This window comes from Acinonyx jubatus, chromosome A2 (assembly GCF_027475565.1).
Source record: "Acinonyx jubatus isolate Ajub_Pintada_27869175 chromosome A2, VMU_Ajub_asm_v1.0, whole genome shotgun sequence".
Taxonomy (NCBI): Eukaryota; Metazoa; Chordata; class Mammalia; order Carnivora; family Felidae; genus Acinonyx; species Acinonyx jubatus.
This window is the reverse complement of record NC_069383.1, coordinates 88,445,371-88,473,033: the sequence shown is the minus strand read 5'-3', so window position 1 is coordinate 88,473,033 and position 27,663 is coordinate 88,445,371. Positions and strand designations below refer to the sequence as shown.

The following is a 27,663-nucleotide window of genomic DNA, read 5'->3' as shown; positions in this document are numbered from 1 at the left end:
CCCCCAAAGTGATGGTGTTTGGAGATGGGGCCTTTGGCAAGTAGTTAGATTTAGATAAGGTCATAAGGGTGAAGCCCTTAGGATCGGATTAGTGCCCTTATAAGAAGAGACACTGGGGTACCTGGGTGGCTCAGGTGGGTGAGTGTCTTACTGGTGTTGACAACGTGGAACCTGCTCGGGATTGTCTCCCTCTCTGTCTGCCCCTTTAGATTGTGGTCATCTAAACCCAGTCTTGTATTCACATTTCCACAATTACTTCTTACAGTTGATTTTTTAGAATTGGGATCCAAAAATAACTCCATGTGTTCTATTTGTTATGCTTTTTAAATATGGTTAAGTAAAAGAGTGGTTTTAAAAAACAGTGCAGTGGGACCACTGATTTTTCATCCAGTGGTTGTACTTAAAAAAAAAAAAAAAAAAAAGGAGGGTGAAGGACTGCTGTAGAGGAAAAGATATTTAAAATGCAAAATGAACAAATGTAACATGTGGGCTTTTTTTTTTGGAAGGGGGTCCTGATTCTGACATATTAACTGTAAAAAAGATGACAGTGTCTTAAGTTCTATAACTCCAATATTCTGGAAAACTGACGCACACAAACATTTGCGTTGTAAATAAAATAACATTCTGAAAGTATTTTAATTAAATAAGGATTTATATTTTTCACAAATTATGATAGTATTTTAACTTTTAAACATTCCCAACACACTAATGAAAATTTTGTTAGAATATTTTTAAAAGTCAAGGTATTATTAACTCATGGTGTAGCTTTAAAAACTTCTCCCCTTCAAAAAAACCAGCGTCTCCAAAGCTAAATTTATCAGATCAGCTTAGTAAAATTTTATAAAGATCATTACTATGATATTTTTGACATAGTGTTTTATACTAACTATAGTGAATTTTTAATGTGCAATGATATTATTCAAGTATGAATTTAACCAGTAGGTGGCAACAAATCAAGATCTGAATTTATTTTTAAGAAAATTTCAGAAAAAACAGTATAAGTCATAAATAAGGCACATTTGATATTTTTCTACAAATAAATATTTTGTACTTATGTCCTTTATACATGCTTTTTAATTTGAAAAAAATGTACAGATTTTATTTTTGTATGATACACATAGTTCTTTTTAAAGCTGTGATTGGTTTTTAATAGTTGGATGATTAATTTATAGTTGTACTTAACAACTGATAATGAAGGTATTTGATTTATTACCTGGTGGATACAGATAATCATGATTTGAGTTATATTTTTGTTTTTGCTTTGCTTAATTCGAAACTTAATCTGGTTAATAAGTAGTATTGTTTAATTTGCTAAAAATAAGCTTCTATTAAAATTAAAAACCCACAAAAACCCTGGAAATTTTATAACGCCGTGTGATAGAACACTTGGGAAAAATCAGTGGGGAGTGTATTCATATGTTGTAATGTTGTAAATGCATTAGATCTATCGTTACTTACATCAGCTAGGAAAATACACCTATTTTTCGAATTAAAAAGCGTGTATAAAGGACATAAGTACAAAATATTTATTTGTAGAAAAACTTGCATCAAGTTTGACAAATGATAGAAAAGTATAATGCCATTTATAAAAGGTTTCCAGTACCGTGTATTGTTGATGGATGTGTGTCTGTATTCGCTTCTCTGTGCGCTGTCCCTTGGATTCTCTGTCTCTCATAAAAGTATCCAGAGGTGGACACTTGGGCTTCCATCAGAACGTAACTGCCACTAGGAGCCAGGAGAAGAGGATAGGACTCAGGGTTTATTTTAAAGGGTTAGCTTACCTTAAAAAAAAAAAAAAAAGCTATTTTAAAATAATGTTAGCAGTTGTTAATTCTAAAGAGTGGGAATAGGAGTGTCATTGTAATACTTTAATTCTTTAATCTGTTGATTTAAAAAAGATACAACTGAACATAGTCTTGAGCAGAGCAGTCCATGGTTACAAAATGTTATTTGTCTCTTCAAATACAAACATTTAAAAAGTTATAAACATTTTATGTTTTGTCCATATATACAAACTAAATGTCATTATTTACTACTTGATGTATTTTGGGTACTTTTTAATCTACGCTCATGTACATTTCTAATTTAAATTAACCCATTACAATTTACGTACTTTCACACATTTAGGCTTTTTGGTGGTTTCTTTTTTATTTTGGAAGGATCATTTCTTGTGACTATATTTTGTGCACTTGGTTTTAGGGGGAGGAAGAGTAATATTTTTGGGAAATAGAAGCTTATGTGAAATCCAAAGATATGAGCAGTGTTATAGTTTCTGTCATTTATTTTTAGATTTTCTGTATTTTTCTTAATTTTTTGAGCCATACTTTGTCGACAATGTCAGTCTAGAACAAGCCAGGCATTTTTCCCCATGAAGTGAGATAGTTTTCATTCTGCCGTAACATGTACCCACACATCTTCTTCACCTTGAAAATGTAGCATTTCAAGCTTTAGTCAGGGTAGATTACCCCTTTTTCACTTTCACACTTTTTACCGTGCTGCCAGAAGTCTTCTCAGCATTTGCTTTGAATTCTGTCTTAGCACATCTCTCACTGCTTTTGCACAGATCTAGGAGTATGGGATGTAGCTGGGTCCAGCCTCTCGCCACCAAGATGTCATGAGAGTAGGTGTGTCAGTGTTGGCTCCTGGACTGTCTTTAGGTTAAATAACACTCTAGCATACAGTTCTGTCTCTTTCCTCATCCTCTCCAACTTTTGTCATTGTATTTCATTCAGCTTTGTTAGGTGGATAAATGCAGGTGGCTATCAGGAATGTACACACTTCCCTTGCAGTGATGTGTTGTGTAGGAACTTGTGTTTTTCTTGGTACTTTAGAATGTCATCTTTATCCCTTGCCCTTGTCCACTGGTATTGTTCATGATCTCTTGGGCCCTTTCCTGCCTCTGGCCTTTTTGAGCTGCTGTTTTCCCTCTTCGCTTTGCTGGCTTCTTGTTCTTTCTTCTGGTATCAGCTTTGATGTTGTTTCTTAGAGAATTCTTTCGTGACCATCCTGTGTACAGTGCCTCCTCAGTAGGTCTTTACTTGGAGCAGTCTGTCTTTTCCTCTGTGGTGCTTACCAGAACATCCCATTGCTTTTTGTGCTGTTTGCTCAGTTCCTACTAGACTTAAGCTCTGTGAGGTCAGGGGCCATGTGTATTTTACTCAAACTCTGAAAATTCAGGGCTTACATCCATGCTTGGAATGTTCTATGAACTTGTAGTAAGTCAAATGAATTGCTGAACGAATGAACTTTAAGGATTTACGGTTTACGTGTCAGAACTCATTTAACTTTTCTCTCTTCATCTCTCGTCTCTCTGTTCATTCTTTAGTGATGAATTTTCTCTTCTCCAAAGGTAAGATATGCTTTTAGGATCAGTATTTGTTTTTATGGGTTATTCTTTATATTTAACTCTTTGACACATCTGAAATTTATTGTAGAATATAGTGGTGTGTGGTATATTCAAAGTAATTCCTTTTGTTTTGAACTGCATTCTCATATATTGAGTCATTTGTTATTATTTATAGTTAAAAATTTAAAAATGTCTGTAGAAATACTGTTTTATGTTTTAGTCCATTGATTAATGCCTTCTCTTAGTTTTAAACTATTATATTTTGAAAACCTGGTCCCCATGAAAATATAATTATAATTTAAATTATTTATGGTACCCATGAATATATAATTATCACTTAAATTATTTAATTTTTGTCAAACCCATGTGAATTTTACTATCAAAGGACCAGGTTATAGAAAATATTTTGTGTGGTTTCTACTTGGTATTTCACTTAATCTCTAAATTTATATTACTGTCATATTTATACTTGGATAGGTTTCGTAATTTTTAAACTAAATGATTTATATTTTATCCTACCATCCACACTACCCCATCCCATCAGTCCTACAACTTATTCTTTGCTAAGTCATTTGGGAGTAGACATTGAGAGCTGCTGACATATTAACTTCACCCCTGAATAATTAAGCATGTCTCTTAAGAAAAGGGATGTTTTCCTACAATACAACCACAGTGTTATTATCACTCGTAGGGAATTTAACATTGATAGAATGTTGTGTGTGTGTGTGCATAGATTTAACATTGGTAGAATATTGTGTGACTATATGTTAAATTATATATATGTATACAAACACACACACACACACACACACACACACACACACACTACACATATATAATTTAAATCCAGGAGCACACATTACATTTAGATGTCATGTCTCTTAGTTCTCCTTCTGAAACTCTATTGGAGAAGGATCGTTTTTTTTTTCTTTCATTTCCATTCTGCTGTGGACCAATAATTTTTTAAAATACAATGATAATAAATTACTAGAAAAGTAAAATGGAAGAAATGAAGACATAAAATTAAGGCTCATTTAAAAATTAGATTCTATGATCAAGTTGCTATAAAAATTTCTGAACTCTAACTTGTGTACTTCTCTTATCATGGATCAATAGCAAACATTTTGAGGGCTTTTAGTGATCTGAGAGTTAAGTAACACTGATCTGGAATGGTTCCCCCAGGCTAATTTATTTTTTTAATGGCCATGAGAGTTTTAAAGAGCCCAGACCAGTTGTTTTATAGATGAGTCTCTTAATTTGGATTTGTCTGATTTGTCATGATTAAGAATCAGATTAAATACTTTTGACAGGAATACATCATAGGTCATGGTGTCCCCTTCTCAGTGCGTCCTTATTATCACATGAGACACATCATTATTGCTAATGTTAAGTATCATTTGGTTAAAATGTGTCTTCCAGGTTTTTTGATTGTGGAGATTTCTTTTCCCTTTTTAAATAAGATATTTTCAGACTGTGTGAGTATCTGTTCTTATAATTATGCAGTGGTTTTAACATCCCTTGGTGTTTCTTGCCTGAATCAGTGTTTTGCAACCGTGGGTTGCAAATGAGAATTGTCTAATTCTCTTAGTATCTTTTTCGTTGATTAGTTGTCATTCCTTTGAAGAGAAGACATTTTCCTACTCCAGCAGAGTTCTTAAACCACATTGTAGAGATGAGCCCTCTTTTCCCTTTTTCTGATAGATGCTTGTCTGACCTAGGGAAAATTGAAGTAAGTGTCTTTATATTAGACACCTCCCATTTCCTTTTCTGTACCTTTTCCATCAGTTTTGCCCTTTGGGTCTGTTTTCTCCTGGTTTCAGTTTTCCCGAAGCTTCCGGGCTTAGAACCTCATGCCGCAGCCCATGAGGGCTTCATTTCCTTAAACTACCTACTTTTTTTTTCCCCCCTCCTGTCTCATGATCAAAACTGCTTTGTGTGGTCCATGTTAATGCATGAAAATTTTTGTTATTTAGGTTTCTTTAGCTATTTGTTTCTTTAGCTTTTTAGATCTGTTTGTGTTTTAAAAAAATCTCTTAAAAAAGAGATTTCTTGTAAGGTGAGTGAATAAATTAGATGACTAATAGGCAGTGTGACATGGTGAAATATGTAAAGGCAATGTGGGAGGAAGATTTTTTTGGAGGTTGTGGTTGAAACTGAGGAGCAAGCAGCCTCTGCTATATATGAGTTTTGCGGACTCACATCTGAGCCTGCAAACTTGGGTTGTTCCTGTTTTTGTTGTTGTTAATACCTTTTACCACTGGGCTGCGTTTTAGTTTAACCTCTCCCCACTACCCGCCCCCACCCGCCCCCCGCCCCCCGCCCCCCCCTTCCCTGTCCTGCCCTGATCCATTTTGTGCATTGTTGGGGTTTATGAGTAGAATGAAGCAGGGGTTAGAGTCATTCATATGACTCCTTTGTAACCCTGATAAAATGTATTTCTGGTATCTTCTGGCAGAAATTTCTTGTAAATTTGAAGGTGTTTTAGATCAGCTCATCTGACTATAGTATCTTCTGCCCTTTCATTCATTCAGCAGGTATTGGGTGCCTACTGTGGACAGTATTGCTGGGCAGTGGGATCTAATAATGAACAAGCTGATGTGGGTCTCCCATGTTGTAATCTAGTTGGGGAGGCAGCTGTATACAGACAGTACACATGTCACATGGATGTGAAGTGATGGGAGAAAAATCCGGTGCCACAGAAAAACCTTAGCCAATCTTGGCAGGGAGGAGGTCAGGGGATGTTTTTTGGGGGTCACTATGTTGGGGAGGGGTGCAAAACCAGGAGACTGTGGGAGTGGTTGACAAAGGATCTGGAAAGGATTGCTTTTCAGGCCACATATCTGTCGTAGCTCCCTAACTTGCCACCGTAGTGCAGAAGCAGCTGTGGGAAATCAATAAACACATGAATGTGAGGGTGTCTCAGTCAGACTTTACTTATGGACAGTGAACTCAGAATTACCTTAAAATTTTCAGCTGTCATGAAATATTATTTTGATTATTTTCCCCCCAACCATTTAAAAATGTAAAAACCGTTTTTTACCTTACACGTTGTTACAGAAACAGGTGGTGAGCTATAGTTTGCTGACTCCTGGAATATGGCGCTAAAATAAAACGCCCATTATCAAGGGTCTTTTGCCTGAACTCTTTATAAAAACAGAGCTATCGTGCAATAGACCTGTAGTCAGAGCGTGCATTATGCTTTCAGTAAGACATAAATATATAGGTAGGGTTGAAAATTACAGTATTTCTGCACCTCTAGCTGTTCTTTTGAAACATTCCAGTAATTCTGGAAGTTAAAGGGAAGGCTGTTGGGAATTAAGAGAGTGATTGACTAGTGGTGCACATACAGAGGGACTTGCATGGTGTCATTAATAGTACTTAGAATCTAGGCCTAAGTTCCAGTCATGAACTTGTCAGTTACTGCCTATGCACATCATGGCACTTTTCTGAGCTTTGTCTATCTGTGAAGAAGAGAAAGTGAACTCAGTACAGATACTGCTCGGAATTATTGCGGGTAATAGTATACTTTAAAGCACCACGTAAGTGTCAGTACTGATATTTTAAGTTACACCGCCATTTCTAGCATCTTTACATACATCCTGTAGATGTAAAATGGCATCATGTTTGCTTAGTTTTTGTCACCAAGATGGATTCTTGGGGAATTCAGCCATCATGCAGACATTCATGTGTCTACTGTATATTAAGGACATTCCAAATATGGGGATACAACAGTAAAGAAGAAATTGTTCTGTTCTTGTGGGATATAAATAAGCATGTATTATACTGTGAGGTGGTCATAAGTACTATAAAGAAAATAAAGGTAAGGGGGTAGATGGAGGTCTGGGAATGGTGCATGGGGAACAAACTGGGGAAAGCCTCTTAGGAAATCAGGTTTGAACTTACTAAGGTTTGGAGAGGCGGGAGAGCTTTCAGAGAGACAGAGAACACAATATAAAGGCCCTGAGGTAAGAAAGATTTAAAAAAAAATTTTTTTTAACATTTATTCATTTTTGAGAGAGAGCATGAGGGGAGGGGCAGAGAGAGAGAGAGAGAGAGAGAGACAGAATCTGAAGCAGGCTCCAGGCTCTGAGCTGTCAGCACAGAGCCCAACACAGGGCTTGAACCCACAAACCATGAGTTCATGACCTGAGCTGAAGTCAGACGCTTAACTGACTGAGCCACTCAGATGCCCAAAAAAGAGTTTTTAGTATGTTTGAATAAAGGCCAGCAAATATAGAGTGCTTTTTTTACTGCATAGATGTAGAGAGGTAGGGGAAAGATTTATAGGACCTGTTGGACCATGGGAAAGAGTTTGGATTTTATTCTGGGAAAGATGAAAAAGTGATTGGAGGGTTTTGAGCCAAAGAGTGAGAAGTGATCACTCTCCCTTTCTTTTTTCTGAACAGTTCTGTCCTGAAACCATTCGGTGGGACAGAGCAAGGTAGGCACATACCATTTGAGGAGGGGTGTGTGGAGCTGTTGTGGCACAAAGCAGCATGTTGGCCCTCGTGGGATGGGGATGGTGGCCTGGGACAGAGGATCCATGTTGGGAGGGCATGGTGGATGTCACCAGAGTCAGAGCCTAAGTAGGGTGAAGACAGGGTCTTTCTGATGGGGTCACCTAGTGTGGGATGCTAGGGCTTGATCAGGGTGGGGAGAGTGTCCAGAGGGGAGAGTAGACTGCACGGAGAGTCAGGGCCCATGCTGTCCCCACCATGTGTAAGGGGTGGCCTGGAGCAGGCTTTGAGGATTAAAGCATAGTAATGTAGCAGTCTTCATTTCCTGATCTTGATGATTTTGTTGTAGTTTGCAGACCATCCTTGTTTTTTGCTTTTGAGGATGTTGGAGCCTCAGGTTGGCAGCTGACTCTCAGGTGGTTTGGGGAAGAAAGTCTTTGTATTGTGCTTTTCTACAAGTTTGTTGTTTCAAAACTGAAAAAGAAAAACCAACAGTGTCACTGTGGCCACTGTATGATAATGAATTGTAGAGTGGCAGGATCTCAGGCAGGAGGCTGCAGCGGCCACTAGTCTGGGTGGGTTGTGCTCGTGGTGTGAGTAGGTGGTCTTAGTGGAGGAGGTGAGAATGGTCAGATTGGGGACTTAATTTGAAGTGAGAGCTGATTGGATTTACTGGTGGGTGTGAGAGAAGACAAGAGTCAAGGATAGCCTCTTGGTTTTTTAAGGCTTCAGGAACTGGGGAAAGATGATGTCATTAAATAATGCCATGAATTTGTTTTTTGAAAATTGAGTTTAAAGAAAAAATAGTTGTCAAAAGACCTGGTTTCCAGTCTTAGCTCACCCACGGAGATGGTGTGTGAACTTGCCTTGACATTTTTGGCTCTTGGTTTATTCATGTGGACAGAATGGTGTAGAATCTACTGTAGTAGGACCAAACAAGCCACGCCTAAGCTAAACCCGGTCTTCATTTCAGCAAGGCATGTGGTAATCTCTCATGATACTTTGTTGAAGGGCTGGAGAAATGCAGTTTATATAATTGCACACCTTGATAGTTTAACACCTGCTCTCCGAAAGTATTAATGATTTAATCACTAACTTTACTTTCAAAGAGTTCATTAAATGGTGAGATGAAATACTTTGTCTTTGATCCTGTTTTGCTAAATGTTTTTATCAGTGCCTTGGATGGCTTGAATTACATGCTTATCAAATTAGTATATAGGTAGGGATGTTGAGAGCACCTTTTTGGGGGGTTATAGCTGGGAATCATAAAAGTCTTGGTTGAATGAAACCACCATGATAATTACTGATGAACAGCTTCGGTTAACTTCATCATGTACCTACTTCAGTGTGCATACATGGATTTTGAATAGGAATGACAGGATTATTGGGCATTAAATGATAATAGATGGAAAACCCCAGGCATGCTGGACGTACCCTGTAGATGTCAGTAGCATTCCTTCTTAGTCAAAGGGTGTACAAGCCTTACTTATCCATGCTTCATGTTTGTTAACTTTTTGGTTATGAATCATTTGGTCAGAGTACTTTTAAGGAAAGACAGTTTGAATCCTTCCAAAAATTTGTTTGTACTGTGCATACTTGAGGTGGTATTTCTTACCTTGAAAAAAGCTTCCGTAGGTGAAGTTTTCAGCCGGTTTGCTTGGCTCTGCTAAGGGAAAAGTGTGAGTGATATGTCCCCAGATCATTGCTATAGTGTTAAAGATATATATATATATATATATATATATATATATATATATATATATACATACATACACATACACATATATATATATATACACACACATACATACACACACACATACATACATACACACACATACATACGTACATACATACATATATGATATAATACACAATACAGATATTTTTTCACTTCTTAGAAATGAATGTACTATTCCCACTTTATCCTTAAAATAACTCTAAAGCACCAAACACTGTTCCCCTGTGTTCTTTGTTACTATGTAGTATCTTGTACACTTTGGTGCTGAGTAAGTTACATAGTAAGTAATTGAGAAGAAAGACTTTATTGTTCCTAACATTTCTGAACAGTGCCAGTATTATAATCTTATTTGCTTTAAGAATCAGCTCTTGAGAAAGTGCTAGACTGCCTGCAGTGTCTCAAACATGAAATACGGGTAGGTGTTGCAGAGAAATTTCTGTGCTGTTCTGCCTTGTGGTTTGAAGTTTGAAACTTAGGAGGAAGTTGCTGCCTGACATTTTCAAACATTGGTGGTGGTAATGCAGACTTGAGTGTTGGTCACTGTCTGTGTTCACGGAAGGCCTCACCTTCCATTTGTGTTTGGATTTTGTTAGGGAAGTTTTAGTGTATACATTTCTCTAGTGCTTTTTTCCCCCAGCATACAGTTTCAGTCTTTATGTAAATATACGTTCTTAAAGTTTGTTTTCACAGATCATTTTTGACCCAGTGTTTTCTCTCCAGCTGCATCTGGGCTGTGTACCAGGGAGACCTGAGGTATTGAGAGGGGAACACTGAGCTGGGGAGAGCATTCCTGGCTGAGGTGGAGATGTATAGACTAGCAAATGAGATATCTACACAAACTTAAAAAATTGAGGTGAAATTCACACAGCATAAAATTAACCATTCTAAAGTGAACAGTTCAGTGGCACTTAGGATATTCACAATGTTGCAGCCACCAGTTCCAAAATGTTTCATCTCCTGAAAAAAGAAACCTGTGCCCTTTAAACACTTATACCCCACTGCTCCTTCTGCCAGCTCCTAGCCACTACCAGTCTGCACTTTGTCCCTTTGGATTGACCTGTTCTGAGTATTTTATATGGTGGAATCATGCAGTATGTACCTTTTTGTATCTGGCTGCTTTCATTTCATATAATGCGTCTGAGGTTCATCCAGTTGTAGCGTGAATCAGTATTTCATTCCATTTTACGGCCAAATAATATTCCATTACATGGAAATGCCACAGTTTATCCATTCATCACTGATGGATGAATGTGTGTATGTGTGTATTTGAGTACCAGTTTTCACTTCTTTTGGTTATATACTTAGGGAGGGGACTGCTAGGTGGTTGTATTATAATTCTGTGTTTATCACCACTCTTTCCTCTAGAGGTTCCACTTCTTGATATTCCCTCCAGCAATGTATAAGGGTTTCTCCACATCTTTGCTAACATTTGTTAGTTTCTCCTTTCTTGCTTCCTTCCTCCTTCCTTCTTTCCTACCTTCCTTTCTAAATTATAGCCATCCTTTTTCTTATTTTTCTTATTTTTTTTATTGGGGGAGAGAGTGTGTGTGCATGTGCAAGTGGGGGAAGAAGAGGAAAAGAGAGAATCTTAAGTAGGCTTCATGCCCAGCATGGAGCCCAGTGAAGGGTTTGATCTCACAATCATGACCTGAGCCAAAAGCAAGTGTTGGGACACTTAACCAACTGAGTACCACCTAGGTGTCCCGAGCCATCCTTTTTAAATTATAGCCATCCTTTTTGGTTCGAAGTGGTCTCTCATTGTGGTTTTTGCATTCTCTAAATGATTAATGACATTGGGTATCTTTTCATGTACTTGTTGGTGACTTGTAGATCTTTGGAGAAATGTCTATTGACATTTTTGTTGTTGTTATTGAGTTGTGCTTGTTATTTATTTTAGGTACTAGACCTTTATTGGATGTATGATTTGTTAATATTCTCTCTTCTGTAGGTTGTCTTTTGCTTTCTTCTTTTTTAAATTTTATTTAGGCTCTATGCCCCACGTGGGACTTGAACTGATGACTCTGAGATTAAGAGTTGTATGATCTACTGACTGAGCCAGTCAAGTGCCCCAATTTTTTGCTTTCTTGATAATGCCTTTTGATGCAAAAGGGTTTTTAATTTTGATAGTCCAATGGATCTATTTTTTCTTTTGTTGCACATGCTTCTGTTTGTATAATCTAGGAATCTATTGCCAGACTCAAGGTCCTGAATCTTTATTCCTATGTTTTCTTTTAAGAGTTTTATGGTTTTAGCTCTTATATTTAGGCTGTTGATCCATTTGGAGTTAACTTTTGTATGTAGTGGGAAGTAGGAGTCCAACTTAAGTTCTTTGGATTGTCGATCTCCATTTGTGCCAGCACCATTTACCAATGAGACCATTCTTTCTCCACTGAATGGGTCTTGCTGTACAAACTTTTACTTCTGTTTATAAGTATATGGGTCTATCTATAATTTATTTCTGAGGAAGAGCTTTGTTTTTTTTTATTAGTTATTTATTTTTTTTAATTTACATTCAAGTTTAGTTATCATATAGTGCAACAGTGATTTCAGGAGTAGATTCCTTAATGACCCTTACCCATTTAGCCCATCCTCTCTCCCACTACCCCTCCATTAACGCTGTTTGTTCTCCATATTTAAGGGTCTCTTATGTTTTGTCCTCCTCCCTGTTTTTATATTATTTTTGCTTCCCTTCCCTTATGTTCATCTGTTTTGTATCTTAAAGTCCTCATATGAGTGAAGTCATATGATATTTGTCTTTCTCTAATTTTGCTTAGCATAATATCCTCTAATTCCATCCATGTAGTTGCAAATGGCAAGCTTGCATTCTTTTTGATTGCTGAGTACTACTCCATTGTATGTATGTATGTGTATATATATATATACACATACATACATACATACATATATATATATATGTATGTATGTATGTATGTGTATATATATACCACATCTTCTTTATCCATTCATCCATCGATGGACATTTGGACTCTTTCCATACTTTGGTTATTGTTGATAGAGCTGCTATAAACATTGGGGCACATGTGCCCCTTCGAAACAGCACATCTGTATCCTTTGGATAAATACCTAGTAGTGCAATTCCTGGGCGAAGGGTAGTTGTATTTTTAAGTTTTTGAGGAATCTCCATACTGTTTTCTAGAATGGCTGCACCAGTTTGCATTCCTACCAACGGTGCAAAAGAGATCGTCTTTCTGCATCCTCTCCCACACCTGTTATTGCCTGAGTTGTTAATGTTAGCCATTCTGACACGTGTGAGGTGATATCCCATTGTGATTTTGATTTATATTTCCCTGATGATGAGTGGTGATGAGCATTTTTTCATGTGTTGGCCATCTGGATGTCTTCCTTGGGGAAGTGTCTATTCATGTCTTTCACCCATTTTTTCACTGGATTATTTGTTTTTTAGGTGTTGAGTTTGATAAGTTCTTTGTAGATTTTGGATACTAACCCTTTACCTGATATGTCATTTGCAAATATCTTCTTCCATTCTGTCGGTTGCCTTTTAGTTTTGCTGATTGTTTCCTTCACTGTGCAGAAGCTTTTATTTTGACGAGGTCCTAGTAGTTCATTTTTGCGTTTGTTTCCCTTGCCTCCGGAGATGTGTTGAGTAAGAAGTTGCTGCGGCCAAGATCAAAGAGGTTTTTGCCTGCTTTCTCCTTGAGGATTTTGATGGTTTCCTGTCTTACATTGAGGTCTTTCATCCATTTTGCATTTATGTTGTGTGTGGTGTAAGAAAGTGGTCCAGGTTCATTCTTCTGCATGTCGCCATCCAGTTTTCCCAGCACCACTTGCTGAAGAGACTGTCTTTATTCCATTGGATATTCTTTCCTGCTTTGTCAAAGATTAGTTGGCCGTACATTTGTGGGTCCATTTCTGGGTTCTCTGTTCTATTGATCTGAGTGTCTGTTTTTGTGCTGTGAGGAGGAGCTTTGTATGGGAGGGTTTTTGGGGGCCACAGTCTGGCTGTGGTGGTAAATAGGGATTTGTCACTTGAATGCAAAATTTGCTTTATAAGTATAACTTTATTTTATTATTTAAAAAGAATTTTAATTAATTTTGAGAGACAGTGCCAGAGGGGAAGGGGCAGAGAGAGGGAGAGGGGCACAGAGGATCTGAAGCAGCCTTCGTGCTTACAACAGTGAGCCTGATGTGGGGCTTGAACTCACAAACCGCGATATCATGACCTGATGACCAAATGATTAAATTAGGGCTGATTTTATTTTGGCTTTTGAGTCCCCTGCAGGATCTATTTAGTTTGCCTATTGTAGTTCAGTACTGCGAAGTGGGCTTACTGGTTTCCTTTCTGAAAACTTATAGTTTGTTTTGCAATTTATTCTCAAGGTAATTATTAATGTATTTTTTATTTTTTCAATTAAATTTTTTTAAAGTAATCTCTGTGCCCATCATGGGCTCAATTCATGACCTCAAGATCAGGAGTTGCATACTATACTGACTGAGTCAGCTAGGTGTCCTCATTTTAAAATGAGAATCTCAAAAAAAAAAAAAATAATAATAATAAAATAAAATGAGAATCTCTAGGGGCACGAGGGTGGCTCATTTGGGCATCTGACTCTTCATTTTGGCTCAGGTCATGATCTTGAGGTTTGTGAGATTGAGCCCCACATGGGCTCTGTGCTGGCAGCAAGGAGCCTAGTTGGGATTCTCTCTTTCCCTGTCTTTCTGTCCATCCCCACTCGTGTTCGTTCTCTCTCTCTCCCTCTCTCTCTCTCTCTCTGTCTCTGAAAATGAATAAACATTAAAAGAAAATGATGGGGTGCCTGGGTGGCTCAGTTGGTTAAGCATTCGTCTCTGGCTCAGGTCATGATCTCATGGTTCGTGGGTTCCAAGCCCTGCATCAGGCTCTGTGCTGACAGAGCCTCTCTGCCCCTTCTCTCTGCCTCTCCCCTGCTGGTGCTCTGTCTCAAAAACAAACATTAAAAAAAAGACGAAAAAATAATTCTCTAAAGAAATTATACTGATAAACTTTAAGTTTGTTTAATGTAAACATTTTGCATATGCAGCTCCTCTTTTCCCCTCTTCCACATGATTAAATTGGTAGCAGTTTTGCAGTAGACACATTAAGGGGCTGAAGATGAGAGGTGCTGAGCCAGCGAGGAACGTTAGCTTCCATTTCATCCCTCTGTCTTTTGAGGGAGTGGATGTGGCAGTGTGTAGGGACTATGTGTTCATACGTGTGGGTGTTTTAGATTTAAAAAAAAATTATTTTAGAGAGGGGGAGAGAGTGCAAGTTGGGGAGGGGCAGAGGGAAAGGGAGAGAGAATCCCAAGCAGGCTTCCCACTGTCAGTGCAGCCCGAGAGGGGGCTCGATCTCAAAGACCATGAGTGAGATCAAGACCTGAGCTGAAATGGCTCAACCAACTGAGCCACCCAGGTGTCCCTTGTGTGTGTTTTAAAGCATAGATGTTGCTTTGCTTCTTTGGATCTTGTCTTAAATATATAGCAAAAACCAACATAAGGACAACACTGTAACTAAAAAATGGTAACTATTTAAAGATTTGATGACCTGGATTACTAGGAAAAAACCACTTGAGTATTTGCAAAAAATTTAAAAAGCTGATTATGTAATTTTTTCCTCTTCCTGGGTTAAATTTAATGGTGGATGTTGACAATAAAAACTAAAGTTTGTTAAAGTTAATCGTTAATGTGTTTCTTGAAAAAGTGTTTAAGAATGTGGAAGAGGGGCACCTGGGTGGCTCAGTCCGTTCAGCATCCGACTTCGGCTCGGGTCATGATCTCGCAGTTCACGAGTTTGAGCCCCTGTGTCCGGTTCTGTGCTGACAGTTTGGAGCCTGGAGTCTGCTTCGGATGTTGACAGTAAAAACTAAAGCTTGTTAAAGTTAATCATTAATGTGTTTCTTGAATAAGCATTTAAGAATGTGGAAGAGGTGCCTCTGGGTGGCTCAGTTGGTTAAGTGTCTGACTTCGGCTCAGGTCATGATCTCATGGTTTGCAACTTTGAGCCCCTGCATCAGGCTCTGTGGTGACAGCTCAGAGCCTGGACCCTGCTTTGGATTCTGTGTCTCCCCCTTCTCTCTGCCTCTCCCCTGCTTGTTCTCTGTCTCTCTCTCAAAAAAAAAAAAAAAAAAAAAAAAAAAAAATTAAATTTCAAGAATGTAGAAGAGAGAAGAAGATAATTTTAAGCCTTAATAATACTACAAATGAATGTTTAAAAAAGTTCATGAAACCATAAATACCTGGAGGCTGTTGTACTTAAACCCCTATATTCTATATTGAGTGATAATGTTCAATAGTAGATAATCCTATTTTGATTGTAACTCTTAGCTATGTTGAAAAAGACATTTGCAGTGTGAACAATTTTGAGTCTTCAATTAATATGTATAGAATTTTAAAATAGTATTGAGTTACATTTTCACAGAACTTAGAGATTTCTAAAGGGTAAAAGGGTGCTTTGTGAACATAACATTTTCTTAACTGTGACTTCCAGTCAGTTTTAAAATATTGAGTAAATGAAGTTGTTTTTAAATATATGATAGATTTCATCTTTACTCCCTTGGATTTGTGTTTATTTTAGTTTTAAGATATGACTCCTTGGGGGTGCCTGGGTGGCTCTGTTGAGTGTCTTGATTTTGGCTCAGGTCATGATACCAGGGTTGTGGGATCAAGCACTGCATTGGGCTCAGGGCTCAATGTGGAGCCTGCTTAAGATTCTCTCTCTCTCCCTCTGCCCCCCTCCCTAGCTCATGCATGCGTGCACTCTCTGTATTAAGAAAAAAAAAAAGAAAAAAAGATGTGACTGGTTTATTTGAAAATATTGCCTAGGTTTTGTTTTAAAACATGAATTTCACTCATGCATGTAAATTCCTGTTTTATAAGTTGGCTTGTGATCATTTGATTTGTGACTGTCTTGGAGGTACAGTAATGGAATGCTGGGTGTGTGAAATACCGACTCCTCACTGCCCTCCAGTGCCAGGGTTCTGTACTGGTGTTTAGTGGCTCAGACGGCAGGACCCTGCGCTTGGACCCAGAAGTTGCATGCATTCTGTAGTGCTTGAATTCTGTTTTCTAGAGAGTTTAGAGCTTTTACTCACATTCTCAAAGGAGGTGGGAGAAGCATGTCTTAAAAAAAAAGTTAAAAAAGAAGTTAAAAGGTTAATTAAGGTAGCATATTGGTAGCTGAAGGGTAAACTAAAAATAAGATTAGTAAAGTTCTTTGATACTAAGGATGTTACAGAAAGAACATAAAAGGCTCAGGTGCTGAGTGACATTTCTGATTATTCAAATAGCATGAATGAAGGAACTTGATACTTGTGTAGACAGTGATTCTTAAATGTTTTACTCTCAGGACTCTTTTAGACTCTTAAAAATTATTGAGGAGACTAAAGAGCTTTTTAAAATGTGGTTTATATTGATTAATACTGTTAGAAATTAAAATTGAGAAATTTTGAAAGTTAAAAGAACAGTAGTAAACCATTGAGTATTAACATAAAATAGCATATTTTTAAATGAAAAAATTTTAAATGAAAAAATTAAAAAAAATAAAACATTTGAAGAATTACATTGTTCTACATTTTTGTCAATCTCATTAGTGTCTGGCTTAATAAAATCTAGACTCTGTTGTTTTTCAGAGTTTATTTTATTTTGATAGAGTGCAGATGTGTGCACATGTGCAAGCAGGGAAGGGGTAGAGAGAGAGGGAGAGAGAAAATTACAAGCAGGCTCTGCACTGTCAGCACAGAGCCCGATGCGGGACTACATCCCATGAATTGTGAGATCATGACCTGAGCCGAAATCAAGTCAGACGCTCAACTGACTGGGCCACCCAGGCTCCCTGAAGCTAGATTCTTTTATTTATATATATATATATATATATATATATGATATATCATATATATATATATCGTATATATAATATATAAATTTATATATATATAAATGTATGTATGTATATATATAAATTTATATATATATAAATGTATGTATGTATATATATGCTTCTGCCTTCAGTCTGTCACAGAATGTTATTTTGACTGAAATATATGAAAAAAAATCCTTAAATTCATCCTCTGTCCTTGGCATCAGCTGTTTGTATTAAAGCAGGAACTTCATTTCATCAATTTAAAATTTTTTTTTTTTTAACGTTTATTTACTTTTGAGACAGAGAGAGACAGAGGATGAATGGGGGAGGGTCAGAGAGAGAGAGGGAGACACAGAATCTGAAACAGTCTCCAGGCTCCGAGCTGTCAGCACAGAGCCCGACGCGGGGCTCGAAGTCACGAGCTGTGAGATCATGACCTGAGCCGAAGTCAGACGCCCAACCGACTGAGCCACCCAGGCGCCCCAATTTCATCAATTTTTAAGACTGTGTCTGCCAGGTTCCCCAGTTTGAATAACCATGGCTCCTCTGTTAGCCAGGTGAGAAAGGTGTCCCCTGGGAAAAGAGACCACTTTTCTTTGCAACCAGCATACTCCCACAGGTGTTTTCCCTGAGACAAATGTATGCAGCAGAATTGCTTCCTGCTTCATTGGACTGAACGTGTGCTCAGGGTTGAGATGTAATAATATGTTCTACTCCTTGGTGAAAAACACTTTGAAATGAGATGGACATGATCTTAAGTGCAAGTTAAGTGAAGAGTGCAGTGATTGCTGACGGGTGCAGTTTGGAGCCGGTGAATGTGAGGTGCTTGCCCTGTTACTGTTGATTCACGTGTCAGTACATGTCAGCACAGGGAAAAGGGCAGATGGCATCTTGTTACCATTATGGAAATAGCTTGGATCGTGTGGACTTCTTGGGATTTGTGAACTACTTTTGAGGGTTGTTGGGGGATTTGCACCTGTACTATGAATTACTGTGGCAGCTCTTCCTCCCGTCAAGAAAAATACAGAATCAAACCAGAGTCTAATTTTCAGGTATAATGGAGGGGAGGAGGTGTCAATAATATTTCTCATTTTCCTGTTTGTCATTCTTATGTCAGCCTCTGAACTGCCCAGTAGACTAGGTATTGAACTTGCAGATGAGGTAAACACCCTGAGAGGCAGCATACCTTGCCTAACTTAACTAAGGTCACAGAAGTAGTAAACGGGGGCTCGTGGGCTGGAACTAAAATGGGGTGAAATCAAAGACGACACGTCCACACGTGCCTGCAGGTAGAGGTAACGGATCCTGGATTTAGGAGAGTCTTATTTGAAGGACTGGTGCCCTATCCTTGAACCGCCTGTGTCGTTGCAGCCATTTTCTCCTTATCTTGTCATTAACCTTTTTCATTTAGAATCCTAGGAATCCTGATTAGAAAGATGCTTATGGAAACCACTGATATTTACTTGATCTTTGATCTCATTTGTAAAATTGGAATAAGGTCAAGGAATAAAATATTGTCAAGCTAGAAGGGAATGTAGTTAATCTGGTGGTCTTTCTTTCTCTGATTTTTAGAATTGTTTGTACCGGTTTGCTGTGAAGCACTGACTTAACACGGAGGGAGTGTCGTCCAAGTGCATAGAGTACCGTGCTTTAGCTAGTCTTTGAGTATGTCTTCATGGAGTAGCGGGCAGACTACAGAAGTTAATGCTGCTTTCCAGTGCTTTCCAGTCATTTGAGAGGTAGTTTCCACTGCTTAAAGGATTCTTCTCTTCAAGTCAAGAGGCGCACTTTTAAGATTACCTGAAAGATACCTTTTTCATTAATACACCATTTTGTGTTGTGTAAGAATGCTGGGAGTTTCATGGTATCAACTAAGAAGCAATTTCAGAAAATTTTTAGTAACTGATGTCTTTAATATGAATATGCATTAGGAGGAATACTATCATAGACTCTCAGAATTAACAAAAAGTTATTTTGCAGTATATTAGAATCATGCCAAATATATTTAAGCTGGAATTTTCTTCACCAAGAATATTTCCAGATTTGCCAAAGGGATGAGAATACAGATGTGTATGTAAGATTTAGAATGAATAATAATACTCCAAGGGACTTTACAGATTATCTACTTAAGTGGTTTTAGAACTTTAAAATGGTGGAACTTTTTCTTTATTTCAAATCGTGTCCAGGAGTCCAGTATTTATTTATTTTTTAAAGTTCTTTTTAATGTTTGTTTATTTTTGAGTGAGAGACAGAGCACGAGCAGGGAAGGGACAGAGAGAGAGGCAGAGAGAGAAGCAGGCTCCAGGCTCCGAGCTGTCAGCACAGAGCTCTACGCGGGGCCCGAACCCACAGACCATGAGATCATGACCTGAGCCTAAGTCGGACGCCCAACTGACTCAGACACCCAGGCGCTCCCAGCAGTCCAGTATTTAAAGCATAAAAGGCAAACGGTTGAAAGGAGAGTCGTGAGTCTGGAATCCTTATGCTTCTTGGCAGGTTCTGTTTGCCACTGCTGGGAGCCTTTGGTTAATAGTAATAAACAACATTAACATGTATCAAGTGTTCATTCTGGGCCAGATACTAAAGCACTTTATATGCATGATTTCACGGTTTGAAAGCCACTCATTTAGTTCAGCTTGTGAGTTTATCTCTGAAGAAGCAGGCCCAGAGAGCTTACTAGCTCACATGAGTTGCCCAGGGTTTTTTGTAGAGTTAGCGTTACTGAAATTCTTCAGTCAGTTTAGCAAATGGTGTGTGTATGTGGTGTGTTATTATTCCAGATACGAAAAGTCATATGTGTTCATTGCCAAAATTTTTGCCTTCAGAAAAGAGCAAAAGGGAAAGAACACTTAGCTTCACTAATTATGGATTGATCAGATTTTGGTGCCGATCTTTGTAGCCTTCTTAAATATTTATTGGAAAATTGATATATGTACCATACCATTTCATTAGGAGTCTTAAGGTTAATAATACATTCTAAAGCATGTTCCTTTTTCCCTGAAAGTTCTTTATGAGAATGATTATTTAATGAAATTTTATTAAATTGAACAGTTTATTTAATGTTTCCCATTGTTGGACATTGATGATGTTTGCAGGGTTTTTCTTTTTTCTGTTGTATTTAATGCTGTAAGGAACATTTAATGAGCATAAAATTTCTGGAACATGAGCTTATAGATTTCAAATTAGTAGATCTTAAAAATATATTTTGGGGGCACTTGGGTGGTTCAGTCAGTTAAGTAGGAAACTGTTTATTTTGGCTCAGGTCACTATCTCACATTTGTGAGATTGAGCCCTGCATCTGCTCTGTGCTGACAGTGTGGAGCCTGCTTGGGATTCTCTCTCCCCCTTTCTGTCCCTCCATCCCTCGCTCTCTTTCTTTCTTGCCCCTGCCCAATAAATAAACTTAAAAAAACATATATATGTTTTATGCATATTTCCTAACTGATCTTTGGAAGGTTTTTGCCAATTTATGCTTTTACAGTCATGTAATTAAACTCTTGTGAGTTCTCAACAGTGCAGCTAAAACAAATGGATAAGTCATTGTTTTAATTTGCAGTTGATTATAAATGAGGTTAAGCTTTCAACCCTTTATATTTATTAGGTGTTTCTAGTGTTTCATTTGTAAATTTCTAGTTTTTTTTTTTTTTTTTTTTTTACTTTGCCAGCTTTTCTATTTGGATGTTTTTTCTCTTTTTAAAAAATAAGAGTTTGGGGCACTTGGGTGGCTCAGTTGGTTAATAAGCATCTGACTTCAACTTAGGTCATGATCTCGAGGTTCCTGAGTTCGAGCCCCACATTGAGCTCTGCCTGCCTGGGCTTCTCTCTTTCTCTGCCCCTCCCCCACTTGCTTGTGCGCATGCTCTCTCTCAAACTTCAAAAAAAATAAAGGGAAACCTGATTTGCTCTCAATTTAAAAAAATTTAAAAAGTAAAAAATAAGAGTTAAATGGAGGCAAAAATTCTCAACAGGATATTAGCAAATAACATCCAACAGTACATTAAAATAATTATTCACCATGATCATGGAATTTATTCCTGGGCTGCAGGGGTGGTTAAGTATTTGCAAATCAATTAACATAATATACCACACTGATAAAAGAAAAGAGGGGCGCCTGGGTGGATCAGTTGGCTGAGACTCAGACTCTTGATATTGACTCAGGTCATGATCCCAGAGTTGTGGGATTGAGCCCTGTGTCTAGCTCTGAGCCATATGTGAAGCCTGCATAAGACACACTCACTCACTCTCTCTCTCTCTCTCTCTCCCTCCCTCCCTCCCTCCCTCCCCCTCCCCCTCTCCCTCTCTCCCCTGCTTGTGCTCTTTCTCTAAAATAATAAAAAATGGGCACCTAGGTTGACTCAGTTGGTTAAGTGTCTGACTTCAGCTCAGGTCATGATCTTATAGTTCGTGGGTTTGAGCCCTGTGTCGGGTTCTGTGCTGACAGCTTGGGGCCTGGAGCCTGCTTGGGAGTCTCTCTCTGCCTCACTTTCTCTCACAAAAGAAATAAACTTAAAAAAAAATGCAGCATTCATTCTGGATAAAAATCCTCAAGAAAGTAGGGATGGATGGAACATACCTCCACATCATAAAGGCCATATATGAAAGACCCACAGCTAATATTATCCCCAGTGGGGAAAATTTGAGAGCTTTTCCTCTATGGTCAGGAACAAAACAAGGATGTCTGCTCTCACTATTACTATTTAACGTAGTACTGGAAGTCTGAGCCTCAGCAATCATACAACAAAAAGAAAGAAAATGCATCTATCAGGACATGCCTGGGTGGCTCAGTTGGTTAAGCATCTGACTCTTGGTTTTAGCTCAGGATGTAAGCTCTTGGTTTGTGGGATCAAGCCCTGAGTTGGGCTCTGTGCAGACAGCACAGAGATTCTCTGTCTTGGAATTCTGTCTCCCTCTCTCTCATAATAAATGAATAGACATTAAAAAAAAAAAAGGCATCCATATTGGCAAGGAAGAAGTCAGAGAAGGGAATGAGTGAACTTTATGGTGTGTGAATGACAGCTCAATAAAATTATTCTGAGTAAGAAGCTGCTGGTTTAGAGCTATAGCGCCACATAAAACAATGAAACCAAAGCTGTACTGGGTCAAATGATACTTTCCCATATTTCCACCTTTGTAAGCTACCTAGAGATACCAGTTTACTTCTCTCCACCCTTTTCCAGAGGAAAAACAGCAAGGGGCAGGTCGGTGTGGGAGTCGCTGGCTTGCGTGTGCACCCTGGTGCTCCCTCAACTACTGAGAGGCACACACACGTTCGCTCGCTCATCTCTCCTGGGCCCTACGCCCCCCACCCCACCCATAGTGGGCACACAGCTGCCCCACCATCTCTTCAATGGCCACAGACTTACCTCACTGCTTCTACTTATCAACCTTCTGTTTTTCTCCTCTGCTGTCAAGTTTCCTCTTCGTTCTGCTGGTAACTACTACGCTGCAGCTGGGGCGAACCTGAAATTGTGCCCTAACTACAATATGTCCCAAGTACAACCTCTGCCTTTTTGATTTCCCTTGGTTATTATTCCTTTCTGTCCTCCAATACGTTCCACATAGAGGGGTCAGGTGCTTCAGGCACTATGAAGCAGCGGGCCTGCCTATAGAAGAAGCCACACCAGCCACTGGACGTACTGCCTGCTGGTTAAAAGCAAGAGCTGTTGTCTGCTTTTCAGTCATGAGATATACCACTTCCACTTTGTGTGCTTTGGGTGTCCTCAGCTGTCCCCTGGGGCCCTGCAGGTGTTTACTTACCTCCCAGTGGTGTTGCAAAGAGTCAATAAATTATTATGTGTCAGATGTTTACAATAGTGTCATGTATTAATAAGCACTTAGAACATATTGCTCCTACCGTTGCTGTTACTATTTTTATTAATGGATAGATCCACAAATAAGAACTCTTTGGAGTGAAATTTCTATTACATTTTGTATAATTATTCAAAGTAGAGAGATTATAGTAGAAAATATCAAAAACAATACTGTTTGGCTCCAAACCACAGTAAGAACTTTGCCTTATAGCCTTCTAGGTGATCATCAGAACGAAGACTAAAAGTACGTACAAGTGAGTGAAAGTCCATACGTGTCCACCATTCCTTAAGGTGACCTCCTGTTCTGCTTCTTGTCCTAAAGAGAAATCCTAGTATGCAGTTCTTTCTGTGTAAGCTGTATGAACATTTTTACACGTTAAAAACAGCATGCACCTGGCATTTTCTAGAGCTCCCCGAAAACATAATCCTGTCAGTGCTTGGGAGGTGAGATGGGAGAAGGGGGGGAAGCAAAAGAAATGCTCAGGTGCTATCTCAGTCTGCTGCAAGATAGGTTGTTGGCAAAAGGGGGACAGGGTTTGTTTCCTGTGGGTTTTCTTTTTTTATTCTCCATGGTGCAGACCTGATTTTCTATGGAAGCAGTATCATGAACTGTTAGGCCTCCGGGTGGAGCCACAAAAGCTCTCACCCCAAACTCCTAACTTTGGACATACTCGGGTAACGAGCCCACAACTGTAGTAGTGAAGCCGTAATATTTATGAAGGCCTCCCATTTTGCTAAGTACGTCTGCACATCCCGTGTCATCCTCACTGCAGTCCCATGACACAGATATTTTTATAAAATTCTTATTTTTGTGGTTGATGGTCAGGGACGTAGATCATTGGAATTTTAGGAGCTGTCTTGCATGACTAAGGAGTCACCCAGAGCCCATACTCAAAGACATCATGGTATGTCCCACCTAATTGTAAAAATACTACTTGACTGTAAAAAAATATATATCCTGATTATAAATTCCTTTCGATTCTATATTCTATCATACTTCTACTTATTAAAGGCTTCTTCAAGGCACTGTGTGCATCTATAGAGGCATACCTTTTGTACTTTTTCTCATGCAGTGTTTTTCTGTGTAAAACTAAGATTAAAAAAAATTTTTTTTAACGTTTATTCATTTTTGAGAGACAGAGCATGAGAGGGGAAGGGGGGCAGAGAGAGGGAGACACAGAATCTGAAACAGGCTCCAGGCTCTGAGCTGTCAGCACAGAGCCCGATGCGGGGCTCAAACTCACGAACCGTGAGATCCTGACCTGAGCCGAAGTCGGACACTCAACCGACTGAGCCACCCAGGTGCCCCTGTAAAAGTAAGATTTAGATAATACTGGGAAGTAACAGGAGAGAATAAGAAATCAGCATATGTCAGTGACCAAATGGACGACCTGCCAGGGCGCGGTGAAGAGGGTAGGAAGCTTCTCTCACCTGCCTGTCTTCTTTGCTCTTCAACAGAATTCTAGGTCACCAACTTCACAGACTCCCTTCTGGACTAAAACACCTACTTAGTACATGTTGGAAATTATTTGATTCTGTATGTCCTCTTTTGGTTTTATCATTTGTTTATCCTTTTTAAAAGATGGAGGAATTCTTATTGTAACAGTAAGCCTTTCTTATGTGAAGAAAAGCCCCTTTGTATTCACCACAGCAGATGGAACAGCATTTGTACTTCTAAATTTTTTAGTAGTAAGACCGCCTAAAATAGCACTAAAAGTGAATTACTTTGATTGACACTCGCCCTCTCCCCCATCCCTGTTGGGGAAGCCTTGGTTTTGCATGATAAACTCTGACCCTTCAGCTAAAAGCTCTTTACGAGCTGAAGGCCTTTGTGTTTCAGGCCGTGTTCACTTGCACCTGCCTGATACTCAGTGCCTTCCTCCACTAGGCAGAACTGTGAAATAAGAGGCAAGGACTGTTTGCCCTTTTCAGGACTGGGCAGCATGATGATTTGACGCCCGGCCCTAAATGTGAATTTGTATTTCCATAATGAGGTTGTAAGTTTGTGTTCGAACATGTCTTTTTTCGGTGTTAGAGTCCTTTTCCTCTCTTTCCTGGGATCATTTTCTTTTATGTAAATGTTCCTGTGGTAGTGTTTTAATTCTAATTCTGAGAAATTTATGCCTTTTGTTTTCCATTAGAATTTATTCTCTACTTAAGTTAGAGGTGTATACAACATTAAAGTGGTTGCTAATAAAGACATTTGTAAATGAATGTTTTGGTTAAACGCTTTTCCAACCGAAGGTGGCCTCTTGCCAGCGAGAGGGCGGTAGTTAGCCAACACATCTTTCTACATGACTTTTTTTTCTTTGTTCAGGCAGAGTAACATCCTGCTACTTTAATGGCAGAAGACTCCTCTCCTCTTTATGGGATTTGAAAAGAATGTTGTTTGCCTGGTTTAAAAGGGTTGACTAGAAGTTGACTGTGGTATGGTCTCTTAAGTTGAAATATTTCTACTTTATGGTTTGGTTCTTGGGATCTGTCCTTTGCAATAACAATTCATAGTTATTGTGACTTTCATTAATGTTATGAAACTATGGTTTGTTTGGGTTTTTTTTTTGGTAAATATATTGAAAGGCATGAAGTGAGTACAATGATCGATGACCCTCCAGGGCCCTATTGAGTCCTTTAAAAGCCTAAAGCACCGTGCCACTTTCTCTCCCTGTAAAATGAAGAAAGGCAATACCAAAATGAAAACTAAAGAATTCCCATTGTTACCTGTAGTTGAAGTACATAAAATATCAATATTGAAGAAAAAAATTCTTTTATTCATTTATTTTTTTGGTGGTATTCCCCAAACATGCTGAAGGGGGAACAAAGTTTGCCACCTCAAAACATGCCACTTTGGCAAAAGGATTGTTTTGAACCGCAGACAGCTCTCTCTGACCTCTTACTTTCTATCTAAAAGCAGGATATAAGTTTCCATTTGTAAAAGTGTTCCCCTTTCCCACACCAGGAGTGGGAGAATCTTCTCTGTGTACCAGTCTTACTGACAGCCCTGTCTTACAGCACTTACCTTTGTCCCCTTCTCACAGCTGCTCCCAACCTTTTCCTTCCAGCACCGTTTGTTAAGTCCTGCATTCCATCCATCCTTTGAGTTGCTCATCATAGAGTTTTCCTGTGTGCATGAGCTTTAAATGTGTAAATAAGCGAGTTTCTTTCCTCCTGTTAATTTGTCTTTAATCACTTTGATTTGTTGGTGATCCTCGGAGGATAGTGGAGTTTTTTCGCCCCCTCTACATGGCTTCCTTTTGGGCAATGCAGCTCTGACTCTCCCCCAAATTGTACCAAAGGCAATCAGAATAATACTGGAAGAGAGGAAGAGGGCAGAGTTTATCTGGTGGAAGCTTTTTGTTTTTTTAAAGTTATTACTCTAGAATAAGTATTCGTTCCTTTTTTGTATACTGCTGTGATAAAGGAGGATTTTTAAGTAAACATCCTTTATTCTCTCCATCCGGAGCTTTAGAATCCAGAGAACACAGAAACCCATTAAAATAGGTACTTGAGGGGAGCTGGGTGGCTCAGTCAGTTAAGCGTCTGATTTTGGCTCAGGTTATGATCTCACCATCCGTGGGTTCAAGCCCTGCATCGGGCTCTGTGCTGACAGCTCAGAGCCTGGAGCCTGCTTTGGATTCTTTGTCTCTCTCTCTTTGCCCCTCCCCTGCTTGCGTTCTCTCTCTCTCAAAGATAAATAAACATTAATAAAAGTTTTAAAAATAGGTACTTGATATAAAGCATTTTGAGCAATATTTATTGGCTTGGTCTGGATGTTTCTAGAGTGATGGTGTATATTTTTCAATTAGATCAGGAATCTTCTTTAACTATATGGTAGTTTGATTTTAAAACCATATACTTTTTGATTTATCTCTAGTCTAGGGAGGCTTTTAGTTTTTCTTTTGCAAGGAGATGTCCCTTGTCTGAAGGGGTCTGTAGGCATTGTGTAGCAGTTACTGATAGCAGGCTGGGGCCAGGGCAGTGCTGAGGCACCCAGAGTGGTTTGCTCTCTGTGTATCATTAGTCTCTGGAGACAATAATAAATGAATACTGAAATGAAAAGATGGATCAAATAGTTTGGTTTTTCTCTCAGTTTTTCTTACCATTAGTCATCTAATTAAGGCGTAGGATGTTACCTGATGGGAAACAAAGGGTTAAGGCAAAACTCCGTGTCTAGTCTTTGGGCAGGACGTTTCTGTTGACCTTAGTATGCATATGTGCCTGTTCTGCCTTGTTCCAAAAAGGATGTAAGGTGGCACTTCTCGGCAGTTTTTATGGTCTGAGTAAGACTTATTTATAAACGCACTTACCAGGCTCAAGCTGAAATGAATCTGGCTTCCAAATGCCGTGTACTCACTCCAAGAATGCTGCCATTGTATCTCAAGGTCTTGTTTCACCTTTAGGATTTGATTGTGTTCGCTGGTCCCAAGTCTTTGTCCTTTGATGTAAGAATCCATTTT

The 27,663-nt window shown here is 38.8% G+C and overlaps 2 protein-coding genes across 12 annotated transcripts in view; one reads left to right on the top strand and one right to left on the bottom strand.

Annotated features, from left to right (window-relative positions):
* SRPK2 (SRSF protein kinase 2) overlaps positions 1-27,663 on the top strand; it is a 246,461-nt gene that overhangs the window by 37,341 nt on the left and 181,457 nt on the right. The window lies entirely within an intron of this gene.
* Positions 1,097-4,068, bottom strand: LOC113603003 (ATP synthase subunit epsilon, mitochondrial-like). Its single transcript, XM_053218606.1, is given in 2 exon segments — positions 1,097-2,538; positions 2,541-4,068. Coding segments are annotated over 2 exon segments (153 nt in total). The 5' UTR covers positions 2,617-4,068; the 3' UTR covers positions 1,097-2,461.